The sequence below is a fragment of the Podarcis erhardii genome, assembly GCF_964252035.2.
Source record: "Podarcis erhardii genome assembly, chromosome: 12".
Classification (NCBI taxonomy): domain Eukaryota; kingdom Metazoa; phylum Chordata; class Lepidosauria; order Squamata; family Lacertidae; genus Podarcis; species Podarcis erhardii.
Genome location: NC_138513.1, coordinates 1496245 through 1520494, shown reverse-complemented (window position 1 = coordinate 1520494; position 24250 = coordinate 1496245). Strand labels below are relative to the sequence as shown.

Genomic DNA, 24250 nt, shown 5'->3' with positions numbered 1-24250 from the left:
GGCCACAGGCCTGATCCAGCGGCCTCTTATGTTCTTCAGAGTGGAACCTTCAGCAGCAGAGGCAGTCTATCTCGACTCCTATTGTATTATTATTTACTGAGTTTCTATACCGCCCTTCATCCGCAGATCACAGCGCAGTTTACAAAGTGAAAACCCAAAAATGCCTATCATGGCAACAAACAAAAACAATGCCTTCCCCAGTGTAAAATACCATATATACTATAGAGAAAATGGAGTGACATAAAACATGTATTACTGAATAATATGCAGTTGATAAGGTTGACCGTAGGACCCATGGAGGGAAATAATAATAATAATAATAATAATAATAATAATAATAATAATAATAATAATAATAATAATTTATTATTTATACCCCGCACACCTGGCTGGGTTTCCCCAGCCACTCTGGGAGGCTTCCAACAAAGTATTAATATACAGTGGTCTGTTAAACATTAAAAGCTTCCCTAAACAGGGCTGCCTTCAGATGTCTTCTAAAAGTCGGATATTTCCTTGACATGTGACGGGAGGGCATTCCACAGGGCGGGTGCCACTACCGAGAAGGCCCTCTGCCTGGTTCCCTGTAACTTGGCTTCTCGCAGGGAGGGAACCGCCAGAAGGCCCTCGGAGCTGGACCTCAGTGTCCGGGCTCAACGATGGAGGTGGAGATGCTCCTTCAGGTATACAGGACTGCGGCCATTTAGGGCTTGAAAGGTCAGCACCAACACTTTGAATTGTGCTCGGAAACGTACTAGGAAGGTGGGAAGGAGGAATCTTTAAATATGGATGTGTTTGGCTGTATTGTTATAATTTCATACTTTTAAAACCAAATAAAAATTATTTCAAAAAAATTAAAAAGTTTTGTTTTGCATAACAAACAAAAGATAGCTGAAGGCCTGGGAGAAGAGGAATGTTTTCACACAACACCTAAGATATCACAGAATCATAGACTTGTACATTGGGAAGGGACCCTGAGATTGTCTAGTCCCACCCCCTGCAATGCAGGAACATGTAGCTCTTGGGGATCGAATCCACAGAAAAGGCCCCTTCTTGTGTCGCCACTCTCCTGACTTCCGCTGGGGGTGGCACATGAAGAAGGGCTGGGTTCTTAGGGGTACTATGAGAACAGGGAAGAAGTGGAAGAGGTGGGTTGGATCTTGGAGCCAGGCTCTGAAGTGAAGAAGTGATCCTATCCTGACAAAATCTCCTACTCCTGGCTTCCACAGGAGTCTCTGGAGAGTTCATGCTTTTCAGAAGGTCTTTGGGGGCTTTGCACTCTGATACACTGCAACAGAATATGCAACCAGAACCATCAATGTATTTTGCAATCTATTTTAATGTTGCAATAAAGACATTAGCACTCAATAATAGCTGATGGGAAAGAACCACAGGTGATAAGATTGGTAGACTGGATACACATAAAGAAAAGTTATACATTGGGCAGAGCGGTTTCCAAACCTTGAGAAAAGGAGCAAGACTTTTTGGGAGTGCGAGAACCGACCATCTTTGGAGCTCAGGGTTCATGGGAAGAGGGCTGCAAGGCCTTGGAGACACACACACCTGACATGATTCCAAAAATACCTGGTCCGTTGAGACCGAGTCTCAGTTCACACTGGGGGGGGGGAGCAGAACAGGGTCCCCTGCTCAAGGAATAGATGCGAGACACAGGCAAAAATGTCCCACCAGTTGAGATCTGGTACTCTGTGCACATGGCCTGGGAAAAGGTCTCAGATGCTGCCACTGGGATGAGATATTTGGAATTTGGGTTCAATCTAAGGCTTCATCCATGTATTGGATGTGTGCAGATGAGGACTGGAGTTGGCTGAAGAAAACAAAATGGGTTTGGCGTTGCTCCCAAGCACCTTTGAGTACAATGAACAAGTAACTCTTTCTTCCTCAGAGACACAATCCTGGCATCTGCTCAGAATGTACTTTGAATAATCAAGGAGGACAGCAGCAAGGGAATCCTTGTCTTAAGCTTCTCACACAGGAAAGCCTGAAACCTCTGGCTTTTCTGGCATATGACCTGGGAGTGCTCAGCAAATACTAGAAACAGCTTCAAAGGGGGCACCGCCGCCATCCTGGGTGTGCCAAGGAGAACAGTAGTGGTTAGGAGCACTGCAAATTTGCAACTTGGAGGTTCCTGAAGTACACGAATCGCTTGCCAACTTCTTTTAAGAGCTCAGCACTGAGGGCTATCTCAGCAGTGTTGCCATATTGCTCTTCACCCTCTTTCCAGATGTGATGGATGTGGAGAAGGTATTCAATACCATGAACCCATGACTTGCACCTCCGAGACCTGAGTATGTAGTCTGAAGAAAGACTGGACACTGGTTGTGTACTCTATAACTTTGAGAGAAAAGTCAACTTCTTTGCTAGGTTGCCACATGACACTGTTGCAATGCTCACCCGCAGAGTCATTAAAGTCTCTTAAGTTTAAATTTGTACACAGCCATTGATCTGGTCCCGTCCCCTGCATGAATTCTTTCATGGGCCACGAGACAGGCCCTCTGTCTGAAGCCCTTTCCACACTCCACACACTGATATGGTTTCTCTGATATGGGGATGGATAACAAATGGAAGAAAGGGCAACTCACGAAGAAGGAAGAGTATTCTCCAGGAGCCAACATTTGCAGGGAGGTGGTCAGGCAGGCCAAATCTCAAAATGAGCTCTGGCTTGGAAGAGAGGTTAAAACTAATCTCAAAGGGTTTCTTCGGCTATCTTCGAAGCAAGAGGAAGAACAAGCAAGGAGCAGGTCCTCTTCATGGAGAAGCCGCAGAAATGCTATTAAGTGATAGAAGGCGGAATAGCCACTCTGCCTCTGTCTTCACCCAAAAGGAAAGCAGTGTTGAACCTGGTGTTAACAGAATAACTGCAGCTCAGGATAGGAAGAGGTGATAAAGGAACATCTAGCTACTTTTCAAATCTCCAGGGCCTGATGTGCTGCACCCAAGGGTACTACAGGAATTTGCTTATGCAATCTCAAACACTATGTCTATAATCTTTGAGAATTCCTGGAGAACAGATGAGGTCCCTGCAGGCTAGAGAAGGTCAAATATTGTCCTCTTCTACAAAAGGGTGTGGGGAGAAGACCCAGGTAACTGCTGAACGCTCAAGCTTGGGATGGATACCAGGAAAGGTTCTAGAACAGATAATAGAACGGTTGGCTTGTGAGGAATTAAAAAGAATGCTGTGATTATTAAGACACAGCACTGAGTTTCTCAAAAACTAGTCCTGCTAGATGGATCTCATCATTTTCCTGATGCAGTTACAAGAGAGCCATTGGAAAGTAGAACAGACAACTGTGGAAAGTGGTCGACTCTCCTTCACTGAAGGTTTTTCAGGAGAGCTTGGGTGTCCATCTGTCATGGAATGCTGTAGTGGAGATTCCTGCATTGCAGGGGGTTGGACTAGATGACCATGGTGGTGACTTCCAACTGTACCATCCTATGATTCTGTAATTTTGGCCGGTGAGTTCTTTGATGGGAAGTGAGATGGGCGCTCTCACTGAAGCTCTTTCCACATTCAGAGCAAACATATAGTTTTGTCCCTGCATGAATTCTCTGATGCAAAGTGAGATGGGCGCTCTGACTGAAGCTCTTTCCGCACTCCAAGCACTGATAGGGTTTCTCCCCTGTATGAGTTTTTTGATGGGCTGTGAGATTTTGCTTCTGGGTGAAGCTCTTTCCACATTCCGAGCACCGAAACGGCTTCTTCCGTGCATGAATTTTTTGATGGGAAGTGAGGCTTTCTTTCCAACCAAAGCTCTTTCCACATTCCACGCACTGATAGGGTTTCTTTCCGCTGTGAGTTATCTGATGGGAAGTGAGATGGGCGCTCTGACTGAAGCTCTTTCCGCATTCTGAGCACTGATACGGTTTCATCCCGCTGTGAGTTCTATGATGGGAAATGAGATGGGTACTCTGAGCGAAGCTCTTTCCACACTCCAAGCACTGATATGGTTTCTCCCCCGTATGAATTCTTTGATGGGATGTCAAGCTATCCTTCCGACTAAAGCTCTTTCCACATTCCAAGCACGGATACGGTTTTGCTCCTGTATGAACTCTTTGATGTGAAGTGAGACTATCCCTCCGAGTGAAGCTCTTTCCGCATTCCAAGCACTGATAGGGTTTCTCCCCTGTGTGAATTCTTTGATGGGAAGTGAGACTCTCCTTCCGTTTGAAGCTCATTCCACATTCCAAGCACAAATATAGTTTCTCCCCTATATGAATTCTTCGATGGGCTGTGAGGTTGGCTCTGTGGCTGAAGCTCTTTCCACATTCCAAACACTTATATGGCTTCTCCCCTGTATGGATTCTTTGATGGGAAGTGAGAATTTCCTTCCGACTGAGGATCTTTCCACATTCCAGGCACTGATAAGGTTTCTTCCCAGAGATATTTCTTTGATCGGAAGTGACATGGGAGCTCTGACTGAAGTTCTCTCCACACTCTGAATTTTCGTATGACTTCTCCACTGTGGGGATTTTGTCGTGGTCTCCCTCGTTCTTAATTTCCAAATCATCACCACCTGCAACAAAAAGAGAAATGGAGTAGAGCCTCGGGAAGAAATGGAGTCCCAAATAATTGAACAATTCTCATGAAGGCTTGTCATCTGAAATCAGTTAGCAGTTTACAACATAAAAATAAATTTACAATATTAGGTTTTAAAATTGGGAGTGCATTCATACAGCTGGAATGGAGATTCTTGGCTGCCAGTACAAATTTGGCTACCTGGTGTACAGGTATACTGTAGTACCTTGGATCCCGAACACCTTGGTACTCAGACATTTTGACTCCCAAACACCGGAAACCTGGAAAATGAGTGTTCCGGTTTGCGAATGTTCTTTGGAACCCGAACGCCTGCAGGGCTTCTGCCACTTCCGATTGGCTGCAGGAGCTTTCTGGAGACAATCGGAAGCGGCGCTTTAGTTTCCAAACGTTTGGGAAGTCAAACGGATTTCCGGAACGGATTCCAGTCGACTTCCAAGGTACGACTGTATAGATGTTTATCTGTTAGTCCGACTTCTGTTTTTTGTTTGTTTTTGCTTCTGTCTATTTTCGGTTGACTAAAGAGATGACTGACCATCTCCAAGGTTAACCGAAAATGGACAGAAGCAAAAATAATCCCCCCCCAAAAAAGTCACTGCACGTTCCCTAACAACTCTGAAGCCTATCTTTTAACACAGTGGTCAGCAACCTTTTTCAGCCGTGGGCCGGTCCACCGTCCCTCTTTCCATGTGGTGGGCCAGACTATATTTTTCTTTGGGGGGGGGGAATGAACGAATTCCTTTGCCCCACAAATAACCCAGAGATACATTTTACATAAAAGCACACATTCTAATCATGTAAAAGCACCAGGCAGGCCCCACAAATTGTGAGGAGAACCTGAGCTTACAGGGTTAAACAGCTCAGAGTGTACGCACTGCCCACTGTTGGGAGGAGGGAGACCCTGCGTCATTTCCGAGTGTCTCCAGTCTTTGTTTTTTTCTCTACTTTCGCTTTTGAGGAGAGAGGACGTGTTTTTCACGATGCTGTTCGCTGTGATAGATAATGGATAGTCTGCTGTAAATAAACTGCTTCTAGCTGCTAATATCCTGAGTGGACTTTATTTTAGCACACTGAAGAAAGCTCTGAAGAAGCTTTGCAGCTTTCTCTTGCTGCTGCGTAAACTCTGCGTTTTTTTGCTCAGAGCCTTTGGAATGTGGCCTTTGAAGTCCAGCAGAGCTGCGTAGCCGAAGTGGGCTGGACGCCAGGACTTATCTGAGCAATAAATCTACTATCCAAAGGTTATGGACAGTAATTGCAATTAGAGGAAGCTGCTTTGATGTCCGGTGGAGAGCCTGTTTGAAATGCTGTGTGCTTACAAAGGCTGTAAAAGGTGAGACGCTGCTGTTTTTGCTGCCGGAAGAAGAAGGCCTGCTTTGAGGCTTTGCCTGGGAGAAATCAGGGAAGCTGGCTGCAAGCTGTGTGCTGCAAAGGGACGTCAGAAGCCTATCCTCGGAGCCGGTTTAGTACGCGTGAGTACTCCACAGCCCCAAGGGGGGACCGGGGGAGGAGATGGCAGAACTCCAGGAGAGTTTCAACGTCCCCTTTGAGAGATTAAATCAGCAAAATTGGGAGGACTGGTCAAGAAGAGCACGGGCATGGCTCACAGGGAAAGGCTTGTGGGGCTGTGTTCAACGTGAACCTACCCCAGCAGCTGCTGGTGCTGATGAGGCAGCCAGAGTGCAGGCAGCTACAGCACTGAGAAGGGACCAGAGGACTTATGGGCTTTTAATCCTTGCCCTGGACTCATCCCAGCTCCCTCATGTTGATGGTTTGACCACTGCGAAAGCCATCTGGGATGCTTTGGAGCGTGTCCACCAGATAACGACGGCTGGGGCCAAAATCCATACTACCAGGAGCCTTTTTGAGTTGAAGCTTCAGCCGGGGGGGGTCAATGCAGGAGCATATAACCCAGATGCTGGCAGCGTTCAACAGGCTCCGGCAGCTACAGGTCCCTCTCTCTGAGGAGCTCAAAGTGTACATTCTTTTGAGCTCATTGGACAGGAGCTATGAGACGTTGTGTTTGACCTTGGAAGCGATGCCGGCTGACCAATTAAATCTTGATTACGTGGCGGGCCGCCTCTGCAACGAAGAATCCCGCAGACAGAGAGCTGGGGGGAAAGCTCCAGGCCCAGGCTGTGCTCCCAGAAGTGGGGGTGCAGGGAATGCAGGAAGAGCCGGAGGGGAGACTGTGAGAGCTTTTGCTTCCCGTCGCTGTTATCGCTGTGGCTCCCCCTCCCATCTGGTGAGAGACTGTCCAGTCGAGGCACAGGAACAGCCGAAGGCCGTCTCCTGTAGCAACCAGATAAAGAGCTCTTCTTCAAAGCGTGGGAAAGGCAAGCCGAAGGCAGCTGGCAGAGACACTGAATGTAAACATTTGGCAGCCTCTATGGCTGCAGTCAAGAGTTGTCAACAGGATGCTGTGCTGACTTTTGTGGTAGACTCAGGAGCGTCTCATCACTTAGTGCCATCTGCAGGATTCCTGGAGAACTGCACCTCTGTAACTTCTGGAAAGACTGTGTGTTTAGCAGATGGGACTAAACACCCACTCACGCAGACTGGCTCACTGTTTTGTTCTTTCTTACAGGATTCGATCCAGGCTTTTGTTGTTCCAGGACTGTCTTGCGCGTTGCTGTCTGTCAGCGCCCTTCTTGCTGAAAACTACAGAGTGTGTTCTATTTCTAAGAATGGACAGCACCTAGTCAGTGTTGAATGTAAAGACAGGTTGTTTGTGATAAATGCTTCTTTTGCAGGTACAGGTGACACGGAGGTGGCTCAAGCACAGTGTGCCAACGTTCCAGTTCATGATGCGTGTGCTCACTTATGGCACCGACGCATGGCTCACGTGTCCTGGGGGTCAGTGAAGAAGATCCCAGAGTGTACACAAGGGTGCAAAATGAAACCTTGTGCTAAGTTTCTAGATTGCAGAGCGTGCAAGTCTGCAAAGGTAAAAACGTGCACATACCCAAGGTCTGAAAGGGTGACCACTAGGGCTTTTCAATTAATTCATGCAGATTTGTCAGGTCCCATGTCTGTGACCAGTTTGGGCGGAGCCAAATATGCGCTGGTTCTGATTGATGACCATACTCGGAATTCTTGGACCTTTACGATCCAACACAAAAGTGAGGCTGCACCGCTAATCAAAGACTGGATTGTGGCTGTGGAACTGCAGTTTTCCACACGGGTGCAAAGCTTTCAGAGCGATCGCGGTGGGGAGTTCACCGGGTCTGCACTGCAAAGTTTCTTCCGCAAAAAGGGGATTCAACACAGATTGACCTCTCTGCACTCTCCCCAACAGAATGGGATTGCGGAAAGGCGGAACAGGACTCTAGGGGAGATGTCCGCAGCTCTTTTGTTTGATGCCGGGCTCCCACAGTGCTTTTGGGGGGAAGCTTGGCGAACGGCCAACTTTATTCTGAACAGGTCTTTCAATTCAGTGGTAGGTGACACCCCGTACTTCTTGTTGCACGGAAAGCAACCGAAAGTCCACTACTTTCGTGTTTTTGGTTGTGAGGCTTGGGTCCTCATACCAAAGGCCAAACGCAAGAAAGGTGAACCCAGGTCCCAAAAGATGATTTTCTGTGGGTATGAGCCAGGGACCAAGGGGTGGAGGTTTGCTTATCCGTCAGGGAATCAGTCCAGGATTCTGCTCAGCAACAGTGCTGAATTCTGTGAGCAGAGTGGTTGGGCTAGGATACATGGGAACCCTGACATCCTGTCCGAGAGTCTGTTTGACTCTGCTGATGAAGGTGAGGAAGAGGTTGAACCTGCAGCCGAGGCTCAGAGTTCAGACCCAGTGCAGGCAGAGGGGAGAACTTCTCCCAAGGCTGTGAAGATTGAGCAGCGCAGTGCTCCATCTTCCCCCACAGGTTCGGCTGAGAAGTCCAGAAGGCGCAGTAAGTCAGAGGGGGAGCTCTCTGATGCCAAGGACGTTCTGGCTGGCCCCAGTGGGTCAGAGGGAGTTCCGGAAGTGGTGCTGCGCCGTTCAGCTCGGACGACCAAGGGGAAACCTCCTGAAAGGTTTGCTGTCACTAGCGTGTGGGTCGGAATGGCACAGTGTGAACCCGAGAGTTTTGAAGATGTTCAGAAACTGCCTCAGGAAGAAGCCAGGAAATGGCATGAGGCGATGCAGAAGGAGATGAACTCAATGGAGTCTCTAGGTGTGTTCTCCCTCACGAAGTTGCCGATGGGCGAAAAAGCCGTGGGTAGCCGCTGGGTTTACCGTCTTAAGCCTACAGCGACAGGAGAACCACAGTATAAGGCCAGATTAGTGGCGAGAGGATTCACTCAGCGCAGGGGGTTGCATTATACGGAAACGTATGCTCCCACCTGTAGGAGTGAATCTCTACGTTTGCTTTTGGCCATAGCTGCACAAAGAGGGTTGCTGGTGCATCATTTTGATGTGGACGTTGCTTACTTGAACTCAGACCTCCAGGAGGATTTGTACATGCTTCCTCCTCCAGGGTTTGAGGGCAATGAGCGAGGTACTGTGTGGAAACTTCACAAGTCAATTTACGGCCTGAAGCAGTCAGCCAGGAATTGGAACTTGTGCCTGAATGAAGCTTTGGAGAAGCTAGGTTTCAGGAAGAGTCTTGCTGACAGTTGCTTGTTCCTTAGAGGATCAGGAGACTCGCAGGAACAGACAGACATACAGGTGCAGAAGTTTGCCAAAGAGCTTGGGAAGCAGTTTCAGCTCAAGAACCTGGGTGCAGTAAAGATCTACCTAGGCGTGCAGATAGCGAGAACTGAGGATGGTAGCTTCTTGCTCAGTCAGAAAGGCAAGATTGAACAGTTGCTTGAGAAGTTCAGAATGTCTGATTGTGCAGGAGTTCGGACACCCATGGAGACGAACTTCGTGAAAGATAGCCAGCAAGCAGAAAGTGCCGAGTTTGAGAATGCTGAGCTCTTTCAGTCAGCTCTAGGTAGTCTGTTGTATCTGTCCCAATGGAGCAGACCAGACATTGCCTTTGCTACCAATCTGCTAAGTAGGGAAGCGTCAAAGCCCAGTGTGAGTGCTTGGCACGGTATCAAGCGGGTACTGCGCTACCTGCAGCATACCAAAGACTTCTGTCTTAAGCTGCCAGCTGAAGGTGAGGCGAAGCTCACATGCTATGCGGACAGTGACTGGGCAAATTCGCAGGACCGCAAGTCTGTGTCTGGGTTGGTGGTAAAGTTTGGGAAGTCACTAGTTGGGTGGAAGTCCCGGAAGCAAAGTCTCATTGCGCTGTCTTCTACTGAAGGTGAATTCAGTGCACTGTCAGATTTGTGCCGGGAACTAGAGTTCTATAGATGCTTGGTGCAAGAGATCTATGGGGATTGTAGCTTGCCCATCACGGTTTGGGAAGACAATCAACCTTGTTTGAAATTGGCTGAATCTGCGCAATTTAAGGCCAGAACCAAGCATCTGGACATACGTTTCCAAAATGTGTGTCAGAGTGTTCAGTCAGGTTTGATTCGGCTGAAGTATTGTGCCAGTCACAGTAACCTGGCCGATGGATTCACCAAACCTTTAAGCTTCCAGCGTCATGGGGAGTTTTGTGGTGGTTTGGAGTTGGGGGTAAGTTCTGTACTTACTCCCCCCACAGTGGTGCAGCGCGAGAGGGGGTGTGAGGAGAACCTGAGCTTACAGGGTTAAACAGCTCAGAGTGTACACACTGCCCACTGTTGGGAGGAGGGAGACCCTGCGTCATTTCCGAGTGTCTCCAGTCTTTGTTTTTTTCTCTACTTTCGCTTTTGAGGAGAGAGGACGTGTTTTTCACGATGCTGTTCGCTGTGATAGATAATGGATAGTCTGCTGTAAATAAACTGCTTCTAGCTGCTAATATCCTGAGTGGACTTTATTTTAGCACACTGAAGAAAGCTCTGAAGAAGCTTTGCAGCTTTCTCTTGCTGCTGCGTAAACTCTGCGTTTTTTTGCTCAGAGCCTTTGGAATGTGGCCTTTGAAGTCCAGCAGAGCTGCGTAGCCGAAGTGGGCTGGACGCCAGGACTTATCTGAGCAATAAATCTACTATCCAAACAAATAACCCAGAGATGCATTTAAAATTATTTATACCCTGCCCATCTGTCTGGGTTTCCCCAGCCACTCTGGGCAGCTTCCAACAAAGTATTAAAATACAGTAGTCTGTTAAACCCATTCTACTCATGTAAAAAACACGCTGATTCCCAGACCATCCGTGGGTCAGACTGAGAAGGTGATTGGGCCATGGGCCTTAGGTTGCCTACCCCTGTTTTAAAAGATGTGGGCAGTTCAGACCAGCCTGTTCCTGGTTTTAAAAGACACAGCTGGAGGAAGAATATTTGGACACAAATCATTCAAGGTGAGCTGTGGGAGCGTCAGAATCACAGATGGTAGGACTGTGGAGCTCCATCAAAATACTAGAGGTTTGTCATATAGAGCAGCGGTTCTCAACCTGTGGGTCCCCAGATGTTGTTGGACTACAACTCCCATCATCCCTGAGCTCTGTCCTTGCTAACTAGGGGTGATGGGAGTTGTAGTCCAACATCATCTGGGGACCCACAGGTTGAGAAAGGCTGATATAGAGATACGTATTACATTTCAAAACAGATATCATGCTCGAACAGGGAGCCTTACCGAGAGAGTCCATTCTCCCACAACTCTCCTCCATGACTTCCTTACGCAGAGCTCTCTGGTCAGGATCCAGCAATACCCCTTCCTCGTCTATGAAACCAACAGCTATATCTTCAAAGCACACCGGACCCTAAAATAAAAAGGGAAAGGTCCACTTCTTACACAACGTACAGATTATCTACTACACATTGCTCTATTGTTTTCTGCCTGTTCCTTCGCGTCTTGTTATAAGGTTGGTTTGCTGCACATTTTAACTATGGATGCTTATTTTAATGCCTTAATGGAATTCCTTTACAGTGGTACCTTGGTACTCGAATGGCTTGGCTCCCAGACAAATAGGCTCCTGAACGCCACAAACCCGGAAGTGAGTGTTTCGGTTTGCGAACATTTTTCGGAAGCTAAACATCTGACGCGGCTTCCGATTGAGTGCAGGAAGCTACTGCAGCCAATCGGAAGCCGTGTCTTGGTTTTCGAACACGTCCGGAAGTCGAACGGACTCCCAGAAGGGATTAAGTTTGAGAACCAAGGTACCACTGTATTTGTATTGTACTGATGGGGTTGCTTAGGTGAATCCTGGCCACTGTTTTGTACAGTTTGTGAACTGCTTAAGAGCTTATTTTAGCATTCAACCACCAGTATAGAAATAAAACTGAACTAATGATAAATAATACTAGCAACATTCAGAAGCCTAGTGAAGGTGAGGGAGCTGTTCATTGTTCTCAGTGCATAAACCTTGACTCAGTTCAGGGCAGTGTTGACAGAAGCCAAGGGGGAGAGAGAGATTTGTTTGGGCCCAGAGCCACCTCTGCTTTCCCCACCCCTCGGCTTCCTTCCCCGCAAGGCTCCTTCCACCTGCCTGATCTGGTTCCACAGCCTCTTCTTCCCCTTCGCTACCGTGGAAAGACGGAGGAGAAGCTTTGGTTGGCAACATTCTGTCCCCTGCAATAGAAAAAAGTAATAAGGAAGCCAGGAGTGTGTGCTTCTCTTAGAAGTGAAGCAGTGCATCTCCAACTACAGGTGCGCCTTAGAAAAAGCCTTATCTACTGGGTGCATTTTGACATTTGTATTTTAGCTATGTAAAAATGCACCTCCCCCACTTTGGGCTCTTGGCCCCAAGTGTCCTCCCCCAAAAGATGGAAAGAATCCACAAATCAGTTTCTAAATCCACAGAATGCAACCAAACAGGGAAAAAACTCATTCCTTCTTACCTGGTGGTCTCTCTCTGGTGTCCAAGGGAGTCTTCTCTGCTTCAGGGGAATCGGGGCCCATTTCTGCAAAGATAACCTTTCCCTGAAAGAGCAACAAGGATTCAAAACTGAGAATGGGGAGAAAGATTAGACAAGGAATGGCCGATGAAAAAACTTTAGCGGTATCCGGTTTCATTCCTTGGATGCTTTCCAAAAACTTATGGTCCATTGAGGGAATTTGGGGATACTCTCCCTCATGTTCTCAGCCCCTTGGGAGCATCCAGAGGAAAGTCTCTCTCACCTGCTGCTCTGCCTGCTTCCTCTCCATTCCCTGACGCAGGAGGAAACCTTCAGCGAGAGCCACTGCCTGGGAACTGGTCTCCGCTCCGCATTCCCTCACCCAGTTCTCCATCTCCACTGGAAGGACAGCCAGGAACTGCTCCAAGACCACCAGGTCCAGCATCTCAGCTTTTGTGTGACTTTCTGGCTTCAGCCACTGATAGCAAAGGTGGTAGAGTTGGCTGCAAGCCTCTGAGGGTCCTTCGGCGTCCTGGAAGCAGAACTGCCTGAACTTTTGTCTCTGCACATCTGAGCTGAAGGTGTCCTCCTCACCCAGGATCTTCTGCACTGAGCTTTCCCAAAATCTCCCACTGCTCTCAGTTTTGATGGCATGGCCTCTTCCTGCTTCAGGACCAGCTGAGTCTGGCTCATCCATCTGGACTCTCAAGAAGCCTCCAAGAAATCAGAAGGAATCCTTTTTTTCTTCTGCCAAGTTCTGTCTGTCCTAATGAGAGGTGCTACCAAAGCAAATACTTTGTTCTGTTATAATATTCATACACGGTCAAGAGAAGAAAAAGGTTCCCTGAGCAAGCATGGTTGAGACTTGCTAGGAACCAGGGCTGGACAGCCCAGACTCTGAGCTTTCTTTAAGAAACAAACAATAAGAAAGAAAAAGGAATCCTCTAACCCTCCTAAAAGGAAAGTTACTATGCAAAAGGTGCAGGCAACTGAAGGGATTTCTGCGAGATGAATCCGACTGGTTGCTCCTCCATTTCAGTGTTTCCCATCAGCAAATGAAGTCAGAGGTGTGATTGACAAGTGAGTCATTTGTACCGATTGTAATGTGGACACCAGGCTAGAGTGGGGTTTCCTAACTCTGGGGTCCTCTAGGGTTGCTCTCCCTCCCACTCCCACTTCAGTGCACATTTATTTCCTGCTTCAGTCTCATTTTCTAGCCCTTGAAATCTGCAAACATACTACTGGAGTGAAGTGCCTTTTTGTTTTTTATTACGAGGGCCAGATATTTCTCTGGCCTGAGAGCCAAATGGGCAAGGCCAAAGGGCATGTGGGTGGGGCCACAGGACAGCGCTCAAAAGCAAGTAGGAGTTACCTCCTTTCTGTGACTGTAAGTGGTTCTGAACTGGTTTTAAGATTGGGTTTTAATGCTGTGATCTGCTCTAGGAAATTAGAGTGGTCCTGCTCTATCTTGTTCCCCTTTTTTCTTATGATCCTTTTTAAAAATAAAACCCAATCAAAAGTTATTCCAAAAATAAAGAAACAGACAGACAGACAGACAGACACACACACACACACACACACACACACACCTGGGGCCCATTTGCCATGTATCTGCAAAGCAGGACCACCCCACTTTTAGAGAGCCAAAGCTTCTTCCAAAAATCCTGGGGACTGTAGTTTGTGAAGGATGCTGAGAGCTGCTAGAAGACACCCTCCTAGAGTGCTTTAACAATCTGTCACTTTTGCCAGAGAACTCAGGAATTATAGCTGATGGGAGAGGGTCTCCCAGTAACTCTCAGCAATGGGGGGAGGCTGCCACTTTCACCCCCACCCCAAGTTTGCTTCCCTCCCAGCAGGGCCTCCCCTGCCTTCAATTCCCTGGGGGGCTTCTCATCAGGTTCAGTCTCAGAAGATCATTTGGACATCTGAGAGGCTGCATGTCTGAATGGGCGCATATGGGTCAGCCAGGAGTCTAGATTACGCCCCTGTCATGCCTGAAGAATGGGTGGTGGGGAAAGCTTTCTTCTAACTGGAGGACAAGGGAGGGTTCGCTTGCATCCAGAGGAACTCAGCATCTGAACGGAAGACAAGTCCTGCAGGATCAGGCCATGGGGTCCCCTATTGAGTCCCCCCTCCTGTTCCCACAGGGGCCGGGCAGGGGCCTCTTCTGGGAAGCCACAAGCAGGATCTGAGCCCAGCAGAAACTCTTCCCCTGGCTGTGTTTTTCCAGCAACTGGGATTCAGAAGCGTGGCTGCCTCTGACTGCAAGAAGGCAGACATGGCCCTCCTGGCTAGGAGACCCCATCACTCTCTCCTCCATGCACTGGCCCCCAACTCCTTTGGACGCCATCTACTTTGGTGGCCATCCCTGCCTCCTACGGGAGGGAGGTTTAACTCTGCACCGCACGAATAAGCTTTTTTCTTTTCTCTGCCCTCCGTCTTCCAACAGTCTTTCTTTCTGCATTAGGTCAGGTTTTCTTTTTTTATTATTTTCTGCATATATTTTATGTCCGAATGTTTCCGTCCAGCTACACCTGTTGAATGGTTTCTTTAAATTTTAGGTTTCATTGTTCACAAGATGTGTATGTCTTTAAGGGCCAGAGCAAATAACATGACCTAGTTTTACAGCCTCGGTCCAGTATACCTGAAGGAGCGTCTCCATCCCCATTGTTCAGCTGACACTGAGGTCCAGCACTGGGGAACTTCTGGCGGTTCCCTCCCTGCGAGAAGTCATTACAGGGGACCAGGCAGAGGGCCTTCTCGGTGGTGGCACCCGCCCTGTGGAACGCCCTCACACCAGATGTCAACGAGAACAACTACCAGACTTTTAGAAGACATCTGAAGGCAGCCCTCTTTAGGGAAGCTTTTAATATTTAATGCTGTATTGTTTTTAACACTCGTTTGGGAGCCGCCCAGAGTGGCTGGGAAACTCAGCCAGATGGGTGGGGTATAAATAGTAAATTGTTGTTGTTGTTGTTGTTGTTGTTGTTACAGCTGTGAAGCAGTATAGCAGGTGCTGTTGTGTTAATTAAGCTGTTGGGTACAGTATATAAAGGGCAGCATGTAGCTCTCTCAGTACCCTGGTGGATGGGTCACACTTATTGATATAATGATATAATGATTGATATAATGTAATTTAGTTTTGTTATTTGACCAAGCAAAAGTTACTTTTGCATTTCTTGAATGTGTGGTCTCTCCAGCCCGCATCCTGCAGCCCAACTAATCCCCGAAATAGCCAACGAATAAGCTTTTTTCTTTCCTCTGCCCTCCCTCTTCCAACCGTCTTTCTTTCTGTACTGCATGGTTCAGGTTTTCTTTTTATTATTATTTTCTACATATATTTTAAGTCCGAATGTTTCCGTCCAGCTACAACCCCTGTTAATAATAAATGTGACCTTTTCCCATCCACCTGAACGGGGTTTTATTTGCATGCCACTTTCCCCGCGACCCAAAGACCCCTCCCCAAAACGGCAAGGGAGAGCAGAGTTGCAGACCTGCTGCAAACTCCTCCTGGCTTTGCAGAGAGGGAGGGGGAAGGGACGCCTTCTCCCTGACTTGGGGGTCCTCCCCACCCCCCATGCATGAGCTGAGCACACACACACCCCATGCACACCCACCCCTGCAGCCCTGGGACCCCCCTTCTCCCCAATGCACCCCAAGGGGAAGAGAGAGGAAGCTCACCGGGTCCCTGGAGCAGCGCTTGCAGAGAGAGCCAAATGCAAGCCCCCGCGACCCCGGGCAGAAAGAGACTGGGGAGGGAGGGGCTTTTGCTCTGGAAAACCTCCCCCCCCCGCCCTCATTTCCTGTCCTCTCTAGGAATCCAGCTCAGCTCCTTTTAACCCTTGGCAAGCCAGTGCAGCAAGCTCCCCCCTCTTTTCCCTCTCTGCGCTTTCTCTCTCGCCAGAAAAGCTTAATTTTATTAACCCCAACATTTGGGATCCTCTCCAAACCTGTGCCAAAGTTGTGCGGTCATTTTGCAGCGAAATAACCCGTATATTTTGCATCCCCTCCTCCGCCGCCGCCCCCCCCCGCCACTGAGTAAGTGATGCTCTGGGGGTCATAAATACAGTGGTACCTCGGGTTACAGACTCCGCTAACCCAGAATTAGGACCACCGGTTAAGAACTTTGCTTCAGGATGAGAACAGAAATCGTGCGGCGGGAGGCCCCCATAGGTAAAGTGGTGCTTCAGGGCAAGAACAGTTTCAGGTTAAGAATGGACCTCCGGAACGAATTAAGTTCTTAACCCGAGGTACCACTGTATCACCCCAAATCCCAACGCTGCCCGGCTCGGTCCAAACCAGTGCCAAAGTTTGGCGATGGTCTTCTAGGAAGCGCATCAAGGAATACATGCAAGTCAATGCCAAACCTTTTTGCACTGAAACCCCCACGTTTCATCGCACCCCCAAAAGTGGGTTACTACTCTTTATTTTGGGGGGCCCTCTTGGGTGGCCTTCTGAGCTGTCCCCCCCCCGCCGCCAGAAACAGAAGGAACTGCTTGCTGTCAAAAAGGGCTCTGCAAGGAGCAGGAAACCGCACCCTAGAATTGGAAGGGGGACCCCCTAGCCCTGTCCCCCCCCCCCAAATCAGCTAAAACATCCCTGGCAGGTGGCTACCCAGCCTCCTCCCCATCCCTCCCTCCCCCCTGCTGCCGCTTTCCTCCTCGGGTGTCACTGTGGTTGTCTGCGTGTGACACGGGATCCCGTCTTTGTCCGCTGGCCACAGCCTGCTTAGGTTTGGCCCTCCCTCTCTCTCAGGGCCACGGTTTTGGGGGCCCCATGTGGAGGCTCTGCACACACATCCCACCTGTGTCAGGAAGGTTTTTGAATATAAACTGTTAACGGAGAAATCTGAGGGCTCCCTTGGAGGAAAAAAGCAAGGGCACCAGCCAGGAATACCAGAGCAAAACAGCAACCAGTAGGCTTGGTCTTTATTGAAGACTGTGGCGACGGGATTCCCACCTGCCACCAGGTGGAATAAGATGGAAGCCCTGAACAAAAGAGCCCCCAAACTTTTATCAGCTGCTAATCCCCATGTTACATTCCACCCCAAACTACATCACTCATACATCACAGTTACATCACGAAAGGGAAGGTCTGGTGGCAGTAATCTGAGCATCCTGGACCCTGCCCCATGGTTCCCCTTGCCCTCTACCAAACACCCATCAAGTGTAACAAAAGAGATATTTACATTTCCCTGTTTCCCAGCCAAGTTCATCACACCCTTTTGTCTTCATCTGCGTTTGTTATTTCTGGAATAAACTGTCTGGCACTCAGGTATCAGGATGCCAGGAATTATCACTCCTGAGTAGCTGAGCTCACACGTCTATATGAATTTCTGAAGTTTCCCTAGTGAGCTAGTATATAGGTACATTTATCAGTGAATTCTTACATTTGGTATTCTACAGCAGAGGCCCTTTGAATAGATAGGAAGAAACTGTGATGAAGTGCTTTGTGGGGAAAAATCACAAAAGTCACAAAAGCGATTGTGCTGATTTTGGTAGTGGGCTGCATGTGCATGATATCTGCTGGAGGGGAACCCCCCCCCCCAACCTATACATAAATTCCTGCAACAATACAATCTGATATATATTTGAACAGGTAATCTCGGAAGATACATGGGAAAACAAATGTCAAAAGATTTTGAATGAATGGACAAGTTACAGGAATTGGATATCACCGGGAGAAGCCAACCCAAGCATCCAAATTAGAATGAATAATCTGTGCACATGGTTAAAGATCTGAAGAGAGAACAATTTGGGGGGGGGTTAAAGGGGAGGGAGGAAGGGGGGGAATAGGATAAATGAGCAGGGACAAAAGTATATACAGTTATCAATAACTAGGAGGAGGAGGATTCTGATGCATGTTATTGTTAGATTTTCGACTGAATGTTTTTTTGTAAGTTATTCGACATCACTGGATGAAAGTGTGATTATAAAGAATGGAAAAAATAAATTAAAAGAGAGAGAGAGAGAGAGAGAGAGAGAGAGAGAGGATCCACCCCTGGAGAATTAATTCCTCCTCGAGGATGTGAGCAAGGGGGCTGGATCTTTTCCTTCCTGAGAATGCAATGTCCACTTCCCTCCAAGGTCAGGCAAGCAGCTGAAACATCCAAGGACAGGAAATATTTGCATCCCTTCACCCCAGAGAAATGGCTCCACATATAAAGTTCCCAGACTTCTGAACGCCCCTCCAGCCCCTTCCCCAAATGCCCTCTGCTTGCAATGTCCTGTGTTCTGATCCTGCCCTGTTGGTGCAATTTAGAGGGGAAAAATGGGTCAAATTGCGCTTAAGTGCTCAGTCCAACATGTGAGTGGTCCATCCTCCACGTCTGGATTTTGTTCAGAAAAACGCCCAGCTGCACTGCCTGGTTTAGAAACAGTTCAAGGCTAAATGCCTGCAGCGTGACTCAGGCAGCCTCCTTTCCTGTGTGTGCAGAGGAGGGCACAAGGCAGTGGGCATGGGGACATTGCCATCTCCAAGACGCCGATTCCTACTTTCTTGAGACACTTTCGCCCTGTAATGCGTAGCTTTGAAAAAGAGGTTTGTTGTTGTTTTAGCTCCTGGCATTGTGTGAACAAATACTTACACATTCGTAATTTTCATAGGCAGTCAAGCTTGCAGGACTATGACTAAGTGCTGTAATTCTGCATGGTGCCTTCTAGATTCCCAAGATTGAGGGAAAATGCGTACCTTGTTTCTTCCTGTTCCGTGTCAGTCATTTCTACCTAAAAAATTGGGAAAGGCAGCCGCTACTCACATTGATTGGATGGTTTGCTGAGATTCGGATTCAGGAGGCACCTTGTAGCAAAGGAAATTTTTTTTAAAAAAAAAAACAACAACCAACAATTCAAAATAAATTCAGGTGTGGGTTGTGTGTGCCGGGGGAAATGTGCTTTAAATGAAAGGTGTGTACAAAGTCTCAGTGGCACTCCAGGTCCCGCAGCTTCAGATTTCTTGACCTAAGGAACAGGACAGCCGAGGCTAAAGGGTGTGCTATAAGCATTTTTAGGTCTTATATATATATAATAAATGTTCATAAATGTACCAAGCAAAGACATGTATAAATATATAAACCACATGTGCAAAACCCACAGGAAAAGTCCTAAAGCCATTTTGACTCTTTCAGTCACCTCAAATATTTCTCTACAAAGTCGAAGGAAAGGCAGAAACCTCCCCATTGTCTCTGTCCTCACAAATCCTGCCTTAAGGACACGTTTAAGGTGTGAATAGGGTGAGCCTGTGACCTGGCTCAGGAATTAAGTATTATCTTTACAAAAGAATGGCCAGGCTCCACAGGTAATCCAATCAAGTGGCCATTAACAGGTAACCTGGCAGACAGGGTAAAAACAATGCACTCAGATTTCTGTTGCAGACCGCCTTTTCTGCGATGTATGTATGATGTTTCTGGGGATGGTCTTGAACTCCAGGGTGGGCAATTTAAAATGTCTATATTAGGGCTTGCACGCATGGCTTGGGGTCCCTCCCCCCCCCTTGTGTGTGTGGGGGGGAGCACCCTGTTGCAATAGTGAATAAAGATCAGGCTTACTAGCTGCTTTGCTTCTCAATATTCTCTAGTTGGCCTCTGTGATTTTCTCCTACAAATAGAGAACCTACAAAAGGACTCTATATGGGCTCTTGGGTACCCCATAAGGAAAAGGAGCAGTTTTTTTAAACCTTATATCAGGTGTGATATGATTTCTGTGACCAGTTGCTTCATTCCATGTTGGAAGGTGGGTGTCCTAGTCCAGGAGCACATGGACTGTGCCAGATGTCTTTGGGGCAAGGTTCCATCTTTTCATGAACTTCTGAAATACTTTATTTCGATTGCATGTGGGTGTTTTGAGGACTGTCTTCTATTCTGGTCTTGCTTTCAGATGTGACCATGGACACTGTAAAAAAGTTACCCTGGCAACTGTTCACTTTGCGACAGAAACCATCATTTCTTTTTATTCATTTAGTTTAAAAATGAAGGGATTACAGGTCATATGAAGGAGGGAGGGGACCTGGGAGGTAAGAAAGAGTGTCTCTGCTCAGCTGCGAAGCTCAATGGGTGACCTTGGAACAATCAGTCCCTGTGGGTGGATCCAAACACAGGAAAGGAATGCTATAAATAAGCCAGAAAGAAAACAAAAGAAAAAACTTGCCATGGGAAATGTATTAAATCATTCCTGCTCTCTGGTGCCATCAGGTGTTGCATACTTAAAACGCATTCAATCGTTGCTTCTTTATTAAAGTAGCAGAGATCTGTCTCTCAGCCCAAACTACCATATTTTTCGCTGTATAACACGCACCTGACCATAACACGCACATAGTTTTTAGAGGAGGAAAACAAGAAAAAAAATTCTAAACGAAACAGTGGATGTATGGTTTTTGTGGTTCATGCTGTGGTCACAGACATGTGATCTGACGGTGAGTTTGGGGTAGCCCAATGCAAAAATCCTGAGGAGCCATGTGGATCTGCGCATTGTAACCACGTTTTAAGTGGGGAGGGAAGGAAAAGCACTCAAGGGACAAGGAGAAGGATGCTGCTAATAATGCAGAAGAGGGGTATAAGGGGAGAAGGCTCCTCTCCTCTCCAGCTTTTCTCCTTTAAAACAAGCAGGCTCTGCTTCTCTCCCTCCTCCCCGGCTCAGCAAGCTGAAAAACTTTGCTGCTATTTAGCGAGCTGAGTGGGGAGGAGGGAGGGTCAGAGAGAACGCTCGCTTTAAAGCAGCCAACCAAACAGGAGCCGCTGTTTCAAAGCGAGCCACAGAGGAGGGAAGGAAGGGGAACCATGGATCCTCTGCTCATGACGGCAGCAGATCCCCCCGCCATCCATAGGCATTCACTCCCTAACACGCACAGACATTTCCCCTTACTTTCTAGGAGGAAAAAAGTGAGTGTTATGGAGCGAAAAATACGGTACCTTAAAGAACTGTTTGTTTGCTTAAATATTTATACACAGATGTGTCATAAGAGATACCACAGTGGTTTACAGCAATATAAACCCAAACAATAACATAATAAAAAGTCTAAAATAAGGTAAAAACAAAAATAAATTTTAAAACCCCCAGCATCGATAGCCCCTTGTGGGGGGTGTACAGTCATACCTCGGGTTACAGATGCTTCAGGATGCATTTTTTTGGGTTACGGACCACTGAAATCCGGAAGTACCGGAATGGGTTACTTCTGGGTTTCGGCAGTCGCACATGCGCAGAAGTGCTAAATCATACTTTGTGCATGTGCAGAAGGGCCAAATCACAACCCATGCGTGTGCAGACGTACCACTGCGGGTTGCGAATGCACATCCCGCATGGATCAAATTTGCAACCCGGGCATCCACTGTACTCTTAATTACCATATTTTTTGGCCCATAGGGCGCCCCAGCCCATAGGGTGCACCTAGTTTGGGGGGGGATAAAGAAAAAAAATTATTTTCTCCCCAGGGCGGGGGAAGCCCGAGCTTCCCCCGACCCCAGCCCCCAGAACAGGCTGCTATCCGCAAGCCTAGGGAGCCCGGTGGGAAGTCGCGCCGGTCTCCCCAGGCTTGCGGATATCTGTCCGAAGCCCAGGGTGCGCTCCCCGGGTTTCGGGCTGCAGGCTCCTGTCCACAAGCCTTGGGAGCCCGGCGGGAACTCCCACGAGCTCCCAAGGCTTGTGGATAGCTTCCTGAAGCCTAGAGAACAAGAGGGGTCGGTGCACACCAACCTCTCTCACTCTCCAGGCTTCAGTGAAAGCCTGAATTCACCCCATAGGATGCACACACATTTCCCCTTCATTTTTGGAGGGGGAAAAGTGCGTCCTATAGGGTGAAAAATACAGTACCTGTACAGGCAGGGCACAATAGGACATTTTTCAGCAAGCATTAAAAGGCTGGCACAGCAGGCACCCACTGAATTTCTGGTGGCACGACTTTCCACAGGACATAGAAGACTAAAGTAAAGGCTTGAAATAAACACTGGTAAAAGGATACTTCCTTGACCAACTTGTGGGGAAAGTGGAATAGATACAGCCACAATGCAGCTAAATAATAATAACAAATTTAAAAATTCATCTCCAGCCTGCCTGTCCTTGATTTTGAATTGGTGTGTGTGTGGCCAGGAACAGATTAATGAAAAGCCCTCCCTCAATATCAAAGAAAAGAAGAATCTGGGACAGAACCAGGATATTCATGGCTACAATATTCAGGTCTGGCTCTCTGCTGAGAGACGTCTCCTGCCCATTCTTCACAGCAACCCCCTTCCCTCTCCCTCAGTATTAGGGCAATGTCATGGTCACCTTTCCAGCTCAAAGGAGCCTACATAAATCAACGATGTCCCCCCTCCAAAATACCCCCACCTTAAAATCACAATTTAAGAAAGCAACAAGTATGAAACACTAAAAAATAGCACCTAAACTGGGGCAGCAAATGCCTGGGGGATTAAAAGACATGTCAACGGTAGCAGAAATCAGAGCGGATTGTGTGGGATAACAACGCTGTTCCTCTACTCCTTATCTACCCAACGCTGCTTCACAACTATCACCCCTCTCACACCCCAGCCTCCAACTGTCTCTGCTGAAGAGGCCAGAAACCATATTGGCTGAGTCCTGGAAGACCTACTCTCTGCCTTGCAGGCCTTTTCCACCTGGCCTGGACTGACTCCAGCTACAAAAGCTGAGGCTGCTGAACAAACTCTTGGGCTTGGGAGTTTTTGAGGGGGGCTATTGCTGTTGATTTTTTGTATCTTTATTTTAGATCTTGTATATTTATTGTATATCACTACTTTTGTTATGTTGTACTTATTCAAACCCCCTTTAAAACTTTCGGCCAATCACCTCTCACCCCCAGCAGTCCAAATTCATTCTCCCCATCTCCTTACCTAACACTACCTTAAATGTACTATTATACTGTACTTACCATTATTATATTAATTACATGTGTATACAACTTTAAATACAAACACCGCAACATCACAGGCAAACTTTAAGGAAATGCACACACATGCACACTTTCAGAGAGGCTCATTAGAGAGGAAGTGTGGTTTAGTGGTTAGTGTGTCAAGACTACGACCTGGGAGAAGTGGGTTCAAATCCCCACTTGGCAAAGAAGCTCACTGGGTGACCTTGGGGGCCAGTCACCGCTTCACAGCCTAACCTACTTCACAAGGTTATTGTCAGGACTAAAGGAACTGGGGGAGAACCGTGTGACACCACCTTGAGCTCCCTGGAGAAAAAGGCGGCATATAAATGCAGTAAATGAATTTCAATAAGGACAAATGTCAGGTTTTGCACTGTCATTCAGAATCTTGGTTCAATCTAAGCCATCTTCCATGGGTCAGACATGTGCAGATGAGAACTGGAGTTGGCTGAAGCAAATAAACTGTGCTTGCTGTTGCTCCCAACCACCTTTGAGTACAATGAACACAAAACTCATTCTTCCTCGTGGATACAATTATTTGCTCCTTGCATCCTCTCTTTGAGGATTTGAAGAGGCAAAGGAGGACAGCAGCAAGGGAATCTTTGACCTACCCTTCTCACAGAGGGAACTCCTGGCTTTTCTGGAAGGTGTCCTGTGTGTGTTCAGCAGAAACCAAGAAGATCTCAAGGCGGCACCACCACCATCCTGGACATGCCAAGGAAGACAGTTGCAGCCAGGAGCACCACGAATTTGCGAGTTGGAGACTCTTGGAAGTGCGTGAATTGTTTGTCAGCTTCTCCAAGGAAGAGCTCAGGGTTGATGGCTAACTCACCAGCACTGCCAAATTGCTCATCACCCTCTTGTATATAAGCTGGTAAAATGCGGGATTTGTAGCTGGTTGATTGACCAAAACCAAAGAGTGCCCACTAATGGTTCCTCGTCATCCTGGAAAAAAGGAATAACTGGAGTGCTACAGGGTTCTATCCTGTGCCTGTTTTTGCTCAACGTCTTTATAAATGACTCGGACAAAGGAA

General features: G+C 47.6%; 1 protein-coding gene across 1 annotated transcript; it reads right to left on the bottom strand.

The window, feature by feature from the left end:
* Positions 1-1316: 1316 nt before the first annotated feature.
* LOC309325949 (uncharacterized protein) lies at positions 1317-13876 on the bottom strand. The gene is made up of 5 exons (XM_081834362.1): positions 12625-13876; positions 12345-12426; positions 11993-12075; positions 11140-11266; positions 1317-4529 (listed from the first exon to the last, which is right to left on the bottom strand). The coding sequence occupies exons 1-5, from the start codon at positions 13036-13038 to the stop codon at positions 3412-3414; spliced, it is 1824 nt and encodes a 607-aa protein (XP_081690488.1). The 5' UTR covers positions 13039-13876; the 3' UTR covers positions 1317-3411.
* Between the last annotated feature and the right edge of the window lie 10374 nt (positions 13877-24250).